At 39.1% G+C, this 13,175-nt stretch overlaps 1 protein-coding gene across 2 annotated transcripts in view; it reads right to left on the reverse strand.

Moving 5' to 3' along the window:
- The window catches only part of MYBL1 (MYB proto-oncogene like 1), a 33,258-nt gene extending 21,799 nt beyond the window's left edge, over positions 1 to 11,459 (reverse strand). The window contains exons 1-3 of one of the 2 annotated variants that reach the window (XM_004477793.4): positions 11,016 to 11,459; positions 2,139 to 2,244; positions 1,747 to 1,818 (exon numbers count right to left, since the gene is read on the reverse strand). In XM_004477793.4, the coding sequence (XP_004477850.1) occupies positions 1,747 to 1,818; positions 2,139 to 2,244; positions 11,016 to 11,035 (198 nt within the window). In that variant the 5' untranslated portion in view covers positions 11,036 to 11,459. The remainder of the gene's footprint in view (positions 1 to 1,746; positions 1,819 to 2,138; positions 2,245 to 11,015) is intronic. The other variant, XM_004477794.4, reaches the window with a different exon arrangement.
- Between the last annotated feature and the right edge of the window lie 1,716 nt (positions 11,460 to 13,175).

A 13,175-nucleotide genomic window follows, 5' to 3' on the forward strand; every position in this document is an offset into this window, starting at 1 on the left:
AACGGACCTGGCCCAATGGATAGGGTGTCCGCCTACCACATGGGAGGTCCACAGTTCAAACCCCAGACCTCACTGACCCATGTGGAGCTGGCCCATGCGCAGTGCTGATGGGTGCAGGGAGTGCCCTGCCATGCAGGGGTGTCCCCCGTGTAGCAGAGCCCCACATGCAAGGAGTGCACCCCGTAAGAAGAGCCGCCCAGCATGAAATAAAGTACAACCTGCCCAAGAATGGCGCCGCACACACGGAGAGCTGACACAGCAAGATGATGCAACAAAAAGAAACACAGATTCCTGGTGCCGCTGATAAGGATAGAAGCGGTCACAGAAGAACACACAGCGAATGGACACGGAGAAGCAGACACCCGGGGGGAGGGGATAAATAAATAAATAAATCTTCAAAAAAAAATAGAATACAAGCAGACACTGAAAAACACAGAGCAAATGGACACAGAGAGCAGACAACTGGGGAGGAGAGGAGAGAAATAAATAAAAAATAAATAAATCTTTTAAAAAATAGTAATAATACCTAAGATTTCATTAATGATGCAGTTTGTAAAGCTATTAGTTCAGCCACAGGACTACAGATAATCTAGTATATAAAGGATAGATGGAAATACTTTGTCTACCAATGATTCTATCTTTGTACCTAATAGACTTCAAATTATTTATCTTCAAACTCAGTTCCTTCATTTATGACTTACAAACATCAATGCTGATCCAGTTTCTAAAGCTATCACTTTCTTCAGAATAATATTGTTCCTGTATGTCCTTGTAGCGTCTCTGTTCACCTCATTTGCTATTATATCATTGAAGATAAACTGAGAAAACTAATGTAAATAACACTTCGAATAATTATTTAACTTCTGTTTATTTAGCACCTACTAATTTTAAGGAACCACACAAAACAAACTATATGTTATTTCTAATTCTCACAACAATACTATAGAACAAGTACTATTATTATATATTATAAAGAAGGTGAGGATAAAAAAGAGGAAGCAACTTTTCTAAGACCAAACAGGTAATAGAACTGACATTTGAACATAACTCAGAATGACTCCAAAACTATGCTTTTTGTTATTGGGTCTCAATTTTTAGGTTATATTGAGAGGCATTATGACAATATGGAAAGAATATAGGTGTCCTGGTTTCTGAAATCCAAACCAGTTAATAGTGAAATTCAAATATGAATATTTTGCCTAACTACCAATAGTGTAGAGTAAGGTACAAATAAGAGTTGAGGTGAAAATACTTTGTAAATTATAAAATGACATACAAATGAATAGTGTGTGAGAAGTTGTATGGTGAACAGTAAGCATAATTTAGAATAATCATTAATACTTTAAATTGAAAGCCTTAGGTGGCAAACATTTTTTAACAAAGCTTTTTCTGATTTGGCAGTTATTGGTTATCTTCCAAAATAATTCAATATATTTACCTTCTCTCAGAACGTATCAACATTTATCAGCAAATACTTTAAAGCACAACTTTATAAAGAAATTAGTTCATACACATGACTACAGATAATCTAGCTCGTAATATTTTTGCTTTAGAGTAGTAATCTTTTTAAAGGCCTCTGAATAAACACATTACAAGAAAATAAGATTTTCTAAGCCATTAGCAACTACTGGTAGACCAGAACAACAGAGATGCTATTAGAAATATATAGACACATACATTTTTAAAAAACATTAAATTTAATCCAATGGTCTAAATCAGCCATAAGAAATACAATGTTTCACTTACTTGAAGATGACTAGCAATTAAAGTCCAATCATCAGTTCCATGTTGTTCAACCAATTTTTTTAACTTATCATCCTATTAAAACAGGTAAGAAAATTAGAAAGCTTTCTACCACCCCATTCTTATATCTCCCCAAATATAGATATCTCTCCATTCTGTCATATCTAGTGGCCATTTTTAGACTACCTGAAGCCACTATAAAACAAATTCCCCCATTCACTATTCTGTCCTGTCAATTCCAACATAAACTGCTATTCAGGTCTCTGGTTGAAAAAAAAGAACATGCAAGATGGTTGGTGGATCACTTTTGATGTTTGTTTTTAAGTATCTTTCATATTGATAATAGTATTAATCAATAAATATAAGTGTGAAATTAGTAATTGTTAGAAAATGACCTCATCTCTTGTCCACTTTACTCTGTTCCAGAGTTTCTTCAGTCCTTTCTGTTGTGGTACTTCATAATCATGATCAGCATACTGAAGGTCATCATCCTCATCCTCACTGTAAAAAGCACAATGCATGAAATGAATAATTTTCTTTAAATCTGTGAATTCCATCATCAAACCTGTGTTTGCAGTAATGACTGTAGAAGCCATTGTAGAAGTATAATTGGATTCAATATATATCCAATTATATTACTCAAAGTATAAAAAACCAAGGGTCATATCATGGGGAAGAGTTATAATTTTTACTGACATCAGAGAGATGAGAATGGCTATGCCACCAGAGGTCATATCATAACCATGTTTGCCATGCTAAAGAGTTTCACTTTTATTTTAAAGCCAAAAAGAGTTAAAGAACTTTAAGGGAGCAAGGACAAATTCTTACTGGTGCTTTAGAAAAATTACTGGCAGGAATGCAGAGAGTTGGAGAAAGGAAGACCAATTATGAATCTTTTCTTTTTATTTTTATTTCCCCCCCTTTCCCCTCCTCCCGCCCTGCTGTTTTTGCTGTCTGTGTTATCTTCTCATTTTCTCTCCTCTAGGATTCACCAGGATTCAATCCTGGAGACCTCTGATGGGGAGAGAGGTTCCCTGTCAATTGCACCACCTCCGTTCCTGGTTTCTGCTGTGCTTCACCTTGACTCTCTCCTTGTCTCTCCTTTTTTTCTTGATGCATCATCTTGCTGCATGACTCACTGTGTAGGGCACTGGCTTGACACACAAGCACATTTTCTTTTTCACCAGGAGGCCACAGGGATTGAGCCCTGGTCTTCCCATATGGTAGGTGGACGCTCCATCACCTGAGCCACATCCACTTCCCCCAATTATGAATCTTTAATAATACTTAGATTAAGAAATTATTACAGCTTGACTAAAGATGATGGTAAAATACAAACCATACTAGTGAAAAGACACAATGAAAGAAATGATTCCTTAACAATTTTAACAGCAACAAAAGTTAAACAGAAATAATTTTTTTAGTGTACAAGATCAAGATATAGTAAGTAACAAAACGTTACTCTGAGACACAGAGGACTTGAATAAACAGAACATTCAGACCACATTCTTGGATAGGTAAACAATCTTCTAGAGATGTCCATTCTCCCTAAATTAATTCATAAATTAAATTTATAAATTAATAATAAAAATACCATTATACTTTAGGAGGGTATTAGAGAAACCGATATATATGAAAAAATAAATAAGCAATAATAGCCAGAAAAGTTCTAAAAAATAGTAATAGGGATATTAGCACTACCCGATATCAAAATATACTATAGAGCAACAATAAATAAAACAGAATGGCACTGGCATGAGAAGAGACACATGGATCAATGGAACAGAAAAGAACATTTAGAAAAAAGCCAAAACCCATGAAGGAATTTGGTTAATTATAACACTAGCATTTTAAATCATTAGGGGCAAATATGGATTTTTCTATAAAAGGTGTTTAGACCCTGGGCAACACATTCAGAAAATTAAAGTATGGAGCCATACTTTACAACAAAAGAAATTCAGATTGAGCAAAAATTTTTTTTTAAAGACTTATTTATTTATTTCTCTCCCCTCCCCCTGCCCCAGTTGTCTGTTCTCCGTGTTTATTTGCTGCGTCTTCTTTGTCCACTTCTGTTGTTGTCAGTGGCACAGGAATCTGTGTCTCTCTTTGTTGCATCATCTTGTTGCGTCAGCTCTCCATAGGTACGGCGCCATTCCTGGGCAGGCTGCACTTTCTTTCGCGCTGGGCGGCTCTCCTTACAGGGCGCACTCCTTGCACATGGGGCTCCCCTACGTGGGGGGGGGGGGGCACCCCTGCGTGGCAGGGCACTCTTTGCTCGCATCAGCACTGCATGTGGGCCAGCTGCACACAGGTCAAGGAGACCCAGGGTTTGAACTGCGGACCTCCCATGTGGTAGATAGATGCCTTAACCACTAGGCCAAGTCCGCTTCCCAGATTGAGCAAATATTTACATTTTTAATAATGAAACTGTAACAGTACTATAAGAAAACAGAGATACTTTATATATATATAAATATATAAATTACCTAATGTACTGTGTGGGAGAGATGTAAATGTGACAAAAATCCAGAAACCAGAAAAGAATAAATGGACTTAGGTAATGGCAGTAGGAATGGACAGAAGTAAGAGATCTAGGGCGAGGCATTAAAAAGATAGAAACAAAAGGATTTTGCAACTGATGAATACAAGGGACACGGGAGAAGGAGGAATGATTCCAAAAGGATGGTTCCAAAAGTTTTTGGCTTTGCGAGCATAAGTAGAGATATTTGCTGAAATAAGGAACAGAAGGAGAGATGACTTTGGGAGGGAAAAGGGAAGTGGAAAAGTAGACTTTTCAACTAGCCGACTTCAAGGTACTTGGGAAGTAAAGAGCTGGATAAGTCGAGAACAGCACTGGCCAAGAGAAATATAATGCAAGCCAAATATGTAACTTTAAATTTTCTAGTAGCCACATTAAAAAATAAAAAGAAACAAGTGAAATTGTAATAATTCTTATTTAGCCCAGTAGATTCAAAATAGTGTCATTTCAACAAATATTCAAGATAAAAAATTATATTTTACATTCTTTTTTCTTACTAAATTCTTCAAAATCAGTGTATATTTTATAGTTATAATACATCACAATTCAGACTAGCCACATTTAAGTGCTTGATAGTCACATGCGGTCAGTAGCTATCATATTAGAGCAGAAATAGAAGGCAATGGGTCTTCTGCTCAGGTAAGAGATCTAGAGTGAAGATATAGTTTGGCAATCATTGGCATACAAAGTTAAGACCATGAGAACAGATGAGATGACCCAAGGAAAACGCATAAAGTGAGAAAGGGGCCAAAGTCAAACCTGAGATTTGATTGGGGATGAAGAAAGAAAGAGTAATTTTAGAATATGAAGCCTTAGAAAAGATGGTAGGCCTTTATAATAAGTTGAATTAGAGGATTTTGTAAAAATAAATATGCCAAACCTACTTCTATATATGTTTGATTTGTTAAACTATGCTGAAAATAAAAGCACAGGATTAACTAAAGAAAATACCCTTAGAAATACCACCTGATTAGCCAAGATTAAATTGTTAAATTAGAGATGCTTCAGGGGCCAATGACTCAGCAAATTCCTAAAAAGTTAACCCCAGATAAAGCACTATATTAGAGCTTTCTGTCTAATTTGTACATACCCATAGCAGCTATCCTTCCTTCTTAATGCTTATCACATTGCTGACCTTCCCAACCAAAAGCAAGTTCATGAGTGTAGAGACTACATAGATCATGTTCACCTCTCAGGACCAAGCACAGCACCTGCCATGCAAATATTTGTAAATTAATGAATGACTTTCTTTACTCTTTCACTCCCCCAGTGCTCTATACTCCAAAATTACCTAACTCCCTTCCAACCTAATCAAAACTTTCATTTTCTTCAAAACTGGGTACATTTATTCTCAAGTGGATATGAGAAAGAAAATTTGTATGTGTGTGTATTTTTATCATGATTGCTTTCCATATCATTTTTTTTCTTTCTTTTCTTTTAAATGTTACATGAAAAAAGTATGAGGTCCCCATATACTCCCCTCCCCCCCAGCCCACGCCCCACATCAACAACCTCTTCCATCATCGTGGCACATTCACTGCACCTGGTGTATACATTTTGGAGCACTGCTGCACCACATGGACAGTACACTGTAGTCTATACCCCAGTCCACCCAGTGGGCCATGGCAGGACACACACAATGTCCAGCATCTGTCCCTGCAGCACCACCCAGGACAACTCCAAATCCAGAACACTTTTTTTTAACAAATGAAAATACCTCTAGGAAGAGGTCAAAGGCATTTCCACTTGTTAAAAAGGACTTTCAAATCCAGATGCACCTCTTTGTGGTAAAATTTTAAGAAGCAGAACCTGCTGAAACAGGCAAAGAAAACTCAGTAGAGGAAGGGGTTATCTGAGGGTGTCTGCTATAGTGACTAACCTTTTTCAGAAATGCCCCCACCAACATTATCCCTTCCTGCCATCCCAAACAGCCCCGAGTCATGCTTTTGTTTCTCCTCTTTCCTTCCTTCCCCTCACACTCAAACATCTTCTACAACAGCATATTGGAGACTGCTTAAAAAGTAGGTTATTTTTAAGTCAAACCAATTTTTAACTTGGGGATTTCCGTGTATAAACGTTGAGTACTTACAAAAATATCTATATTACTTTAAATCTGTGTGAAATCCACCTTAAAGTTTTTACTAAAATCTTTACCTAGGTTTTATATAAGTTAAGAAAATGAATCAAAAAATGTTACTTTGGTCAAAAAGATTAGATTCCAAAGAGCGATCTTCCCCAAAACTTGCTCATTTTAACTTTAAAATTCTGCATTGATTTTTTACCTATATACTTTGACTTATAAGAAATTTCTGTGTCTACATGAGGTTCCATTCTCAATTTTGCATTCATCATGGTCATCAGTTTCAGACACTGAGTTATATAGCCCACTCAAATTCAAGAAGCTGGGTTTTTGAGTGGGTGAGTGTGAGGGAGCCTTAAAATAGAAGAATTCTTAGAATGATCTCTCTGTTACCGGGACTTCCCTAGAGTCTATCTTCTTAGTTTCAGCATCAAGATTTTTCCTACATGTTTAAGTGACTGTTTAGATGATGATGAAACTTTTAAATAAGTAAGACAGGAAACGATCCTAGAAACCCACCAATACTACTAGCTAACAAAGAAAGACTGAGAATGCCTATAATTTGCCAATAACAAAATAGAAGGGATAAAACCCCACAAGGAACCTCACCAAAATTCCACTTTCGCCATTTTCTACTTTTTTACATCATGTTTTAACACTTCTATATTGTAGCAATGCTGATATGGAATAATAAAATTAGCTTCTTATATGAAGTTAAATAAATCATTTTTAGCCTACAAGCAAAAAGGTGGTATCATTTCTTTAGTTGCAAAGGGAAAAAAGAAGAGGAATTTGGTCTCTGAATTTCCAGTCCATGACTTGGTTTCCAGCATCATTCTACCAGTTTTCTTTTAGAAGTCAAAGAAAATGTTTATTCTATAACTGTCAAATACACAAAGTACTAGCTTCAGGTGGAAAGAATTTCTAGACTATAAGTGAACAAAGTGATTAGACTATTAAACATTAAAATAAAAGACAAAAATAATTCATCTATAATTATCTATCTATCTATCTATCTATCTGACTCAGAAGGCCAGGAAAATGGTTAAGAGTATCTTTATATTGGGGCACAAGCTATTAGGATGTGGTAGTCATGGCTTTGCCTGTGAAATAATGTGCAAACTATCTATACTAGATAATACTAAGATAAACTATATAGGACAAGTTTTATTTTAAAGAACACCAGTTATAGCACCTGAAAAGAATAAAATCAGGGGTAGCCAGAAGAAGAACTTGAAATTTTCTAGAAAATTGTTTTTATTTGAAAAGGAACTACTGGTTTGAAATTAAATAAATATCAATAGTTCTATAAAACTGGCTTTAATAAAATCATTTGAACTGTGATTTTTAATCACAAACTGCCTCAAGTCTGAAACCATCATCAAAATTTAAAATACATATCTTTATCATACTATACTGAAGAGACAGTAAATGTGCATCAATTTTTAAAGTGCACTGTCTTCAAGGTATGTAAAAACTTAGCAGGTTGATTTAATAAAGTGAAATCAGGCCGCCCAGTGGTTAATGTGATGTACTGCATATATGAATATTTTACTCCCAAATCTGGGCTGTGCAAACCAGCATCATTATAGCAATGCAAAGTTGACTTTATGCAATCCTTGACCATTATTAATAGCAATACTAAAATGAATATTGAAAGGCGTTCTACTTAGCTTCCAATAAACAAAAACAATGTAAGAACATTACTATTTGATTCCATTTGTACATGTATATTTTTAAGCAAAAAAAAAAAAGATTACAAAAGGTGTCTTCAAAATAGGATACATATTAAAGCTAGAAGTTCCTTTACTGATCTATATTCCAAACATCTTATATTAACAGATGAAAAAATGGGATACAGAATTTAACTGCTTTCCTAAAACAAAAGTGCCCGTTAATAACAAAGCTGATTAAAGACTCAGTTCTCTTATTTCCATGTTTTTTCACCCATAATACCTATTTTGTTGGGAAAAAAACATAGTAAAATTGCTTCCTAAACATAAATACCCACTGAAAAACATCTTCCAATTAAAGAGATGTCTTTTATCTTTTCAGTTTAGTATAGTCATAGGTCGTCAAGTATAAATACTTCAATCTGTTACTAATAAATAGGCTTTCTAGCTTCTAAATGAGATTTTTTAAAGTTTATTTTTAAGGGTGAACTGACTTTATAAAACTAAAACTATTATTAATCAATAAATGTGCTTAAAAATAAAATACATGTTAATAACAGATAAACAATATGCCTATAAATTATGTCATGAAAACCCCCAGGGAAATCTAAAACTAAAGATTTAGATTTAGTTTTAGATCAGTGACACCACAGCTATTTAAACACAGACCAAAAGAGCCAATAACTTTCACTTGTTTCATACTGGAGGTAAAACCTAGGTTTTGTTTTTTTTTAACTCATGTTTTTTCATATCACACTGAAAAACTATTACAGGATTTATACCCATAGCCATATGCAAAACTCTTAGAGAGCAAAGTATATTTTTTACTCAAATACTTAAACGGCTATATACTGGTGTGCTCAAAGTACAACCTGAAGTGACTAAATTATTTCCTTTTTCTTTCAACTATAGTTTCTTATGTATTATTAAAACAGGCAAAAGGCAAGAGATTAGACTGCACAATGAATAGATTAACATACCATCTTCTAAGGTAAAAAAGTCATTTACAAATATAAGAAATACAATTTTAGAGAATGAAACACATTCTAATACAAACCCAAAGAAATACATCATTCTTGAGACATAATTTCTCTCTACATCCTCTACCTGTATACTCCCATAAGGGAGTGTACCTTCATCCTACCATGTTTAATTACTGCAAACTAGGACTCTTCAAAATCATTCTGTAATATAATTTTTAATTAATTTAGGCAGTTGGCAAGGAATCAATGTCAACAGTAAAATTAATGCTTAGATCCCAATTCTTACAGTATTGTCAATAAATCAATTGACATAGGCAAACTGAAGTTACCATTAAATCATTTACTTTTCAATATTAATTATAAAACATACTCAATTATGAAAACAGAAAGCCAATTGGGAGGGGGTCTCTGATATTCAAATATCAGGATCTAACCATAACTTTAAATGCTAATATTAAATATTGTAGAAAACAGTATTTCTACCTCAATACTGATAAGTAGAACTCAAAACTTCTGTTATTGACATATTCTCCTATCACCTTACTTAAAGAAGTTATTTTATCTTTAAAATTTTTTATATTTAAAAATTTAAGGGAAGGCCTAAACCAGTATTTCAGTAATCATAATTACATAATATTGTTTTTAATATCTTTTCTGAAGATCAAGAGGGTAAACGGGTCCTTGAAGTTCTAGACAGTGGTTCTAAACCAGAGGCGACTTTGTCCCCTGACAAACTTTTGGCAATGTCTGGAAATGTTTTTACTGTCCTGACTGGGGGCAGGGGTATTACTGGTATCTATTGGACAGAGGTCAGGGAGGCTGCTAAACATTCTATAATGCGCTGGATAGCTCTCCCCTGCAAAGAATTATCAATACAAAATGTCAATGGCCAAGGATGAAAATCCTGTTCTACAGAGGGTTGTGTGTGTGTACATACATTTGTAGCACCTCATGTGTTTGTCCTATACTGTGGTTGCTACATAATAAGCAAACAGGTAATCTTTTAAGCTGCTTTCTATAAAAATCTTACACACAGTAGGTGCTTAATAGACAAATAAAGCAAAGAATATTATGTGTAGTTATTGCCAATTTTGAGTTTTTAATAGAAACTTCAATGAATGAATCTATGTATTAAATTTTCATCTTTCCAGCTTTATTGAATAATAATGAAACTTACAAAACACCCTAGTTGTTGGCCATTTAAGTGAATGCACCACACAATTTAGGAGTAGCTATTATAGTGATAACTAAGAATTAGACGTGTAAATTCATCCTGACACATTTCCAATGGGGAAAAAAAAGTTCCCTATCTCTCTGCAATACTCAGATACACGCAAAGCCACACGAGGACACTCAAAACATTAAGTGAACCAAACACATTCTTTTATTTGAAGCTCGAGTTACTGAGAGCAACAGTGTGACATCTTCCCAGCAGAAGATCTTAAACTGTATACACAAAGCTGAGAGCTCGGGTGCGATAATTACAGGAAACATCGGGAAAAGTCCTCCCCAGCTATTCCTCAGAGGACTCTCCGTACCTTTAGAGGCAGCAAATTTGAGAGACGGGCCTCCGCCTAGTTTATCAGAGTTCCTGTGTACCGGGAACAGTAACTCTCAACACCTTCGTCGAGGCCCCAGGCAGGACACCACCGCTCTGGTCTGCGTAGGGGGCTCCCCGCGAGCCCACAGACTTACCTGGCCCCAAACCTTCTCCGATCAGAAGCGGCTCTGAAGGCCCGGAGTCTGGACGTGCGCTGTGGGGAGAATCAACTCACAGGCGCGACCTGGGCATTTGTAACTCTCCTTCTGCGTCTTTAACACGGGGGGCCCCTGCTCCCCCCACGCCGCGGCTGCGCTCGGGCCAGCAGGGCCGAGGCGGCTGAGGGGCAGCGGGAGCAAAAGCCTCAGCCCTGGCCGGGGTCGGGGAGCGGCGGGAAGGGGCAGGGGATCTGAGCCGGACGCGGCCGACCGGCCTGGGCAGAAGGGATGTCACCCACCTGCGCGACCTCTTCGCCATCCTTCAAGTACCGCATAGGCGCGGGCAGGGCGGGGACGCAGTTCAGCCTCCTCCAGCCTCAGGCGAATGTTCCTTCTCCCCGACCCTCCCGCCCACTTCCCTCGCTCCCTCCCCGAGGCGACCGAGTGCGGAACGCACGTCCCCGGCAGGCAGGACCGAAGGACCGAGGCGCAGATCGCGACCCGTCCCCGGCTCGCAGCGCCGCTCCTAGCCCCGGTCCGGCCCGGTCAGGGATGCCCCCGACATGTCAGGAGGCGCGCTCCCGCCCTCCGCCGGCCCCCCGCCGTCTCTCAGCCTCCCTCACGGCGGTCCCAGCGCGGCTCCGCCGTGGGCGCCGACCCCCGCCCTCTCCCCGCTGCGAGCAGCTCTGCAGGGCTCACAGCCCCCCGCAGGGTTTTGTCCGCACCGCCGAATCTCGCGCCCAGCCTCCCTCAAGAGCCGCCGTTTGAATCTGCGCACGCGGCCCCGCACCTCATTGGCTGTGGTGGCCGCACGCGGGGGGAGCGAGGGCGGGGCGGGGAGAGCGCGCGCGCGTGAGGGCGGGGCTGGGGAGCTGGAAGCCGGGACTGGAACTCCCGAGCCGGGGAAGGAGCCGGGAGCGGGGGATGGGGTCGCGGGCGGGAGCTCGCGGGCCGAGCTGTGACCGGACCCGGAGCGCGCTTAGCGCAGCACCGCGAAGGGCGGGGCGCCGAGAGCCGCGCGGAGTCTGCTGGGAGAGCGAGTCCCGACGCTCCCCGAGGGGCGGGCCCGGAAACGGCGGTACGACGGCTCCCGCCGCCCCAAATTTTCCCGGGCGGTTGGATTGCGTCCCCCGGAATTGGAAGGGGCGTGGGCGGACCGAGACTCCGAATGGGGTCGCAGGGCACGCGGACCGCGGCGTGTGAAGGCGCCCCCGCGGCCGGCCTGGGCACGGCCCGCAGACCTCTCTCAGCCGCAGGTCTTTGCTCCAGCGCTGTAGACAAATCTGACACTAAAAACTCTCGGAGCCGTTATTTTTTAAGCAAAATTTTGAGCTGTTTTTGCCCACAAATCAAAGCTACGGGAGTGGCGAACTGTAGTAGGATATCGAACATCGCCTATCTTCCTCTAGAATAGGCAGGAGTGGGACAGGTGGTAAACGTTTTTCGCAGGAGAGATGCTTGGGAAGGAAAAGGGAAATAATCCGAGTCTGCAATTGGTCCTCAAAGCGTTTAATCTTACCGCGTTCTGTGTGCACGATGTGCACGATGAAGGAGCCCTGGACCAGGAGGAAAAAGCAGGAAAACGGAAAATTTCGCCCAGAATTAAAGTAGCTTGGCTAATGAGTACCGGTCGTCAGCCGTACAAAGTGACCTTCCTTCCACAGGAGTAAAGTGGGGAGGAGAACTGAGCTTGGAGGAGCTTCTAGCAGTTGCAACTTCTAGAGGTTACTACATACTGCTCAATTCAAGTAGCATTAAAGTAGTTTAACTACAGTAACGATTAGAAATGATTAAGGGTCCAAATTTGCAAGGCAACATGCTCTACTGCATAGAGCACCGAAACACGTGTTAATATGGTAACACACTGACGTTCTGCTATTTTGAAATTTTATGCATCAAGTTTTTGCAAATCAGAGATGCAGGTGCAAATGTGAATTAAGAGGAGCTTGCCGTGCACTACTTGTCAAAGGTTAAAACACCTTTGTATATTTCCCTTTTCTCAAGGTATAGGTTCTGGGAAGGTAAAATTGCTTTTCTTTTAACTGACTTCTTACTGTTGCAGGTCTAATTTAAAAAAAAACTAATTTAGAAATTAATGTCATTTGTAGTCAGTGTTTTCTTATTTATGCCTAGTCATACATTACAATTTATAACAGGAAGTAGAGCTTCTGCTATATTTTAGGCTATACTCGGTTGTATATCGTATACATTGTTGGGACTTGAAGGCAGGTGCTTTAGATTTTGAAAGTAAAATAAAGGTCCCTCATTTTATAGGTAGAGAAAAACATAAAAATTCCTCAGAAAGATATAACGACGCAAAATAATTTAAATCAATTATAAAAACTCAAGACTAGTGTGGAATTAAAGTGGCAATAGTCATTTGAATAACATACTCAAAAATATCATAAACTGAAAGTTGGTTTTGAATAGTCTGGTAATGCTTCTCAAAATTACGCACA

This window comes from Dasypus novemcinctus, chromosome 14 (assembly GCF_030445035.2).
Source record: "Dasypus novemcinctus isolate mDasNov1 chromosome 14, mDasNov1.1.hap2, whole genome shotgun sequence".
Taxonomy (NCBI): domain Eukaryota; kingdom Metazoa; phylum Chordata; class Mammalia; order Cingulata; family Dasypodidae; genus Dasypus; species Dasypus novemcinctus.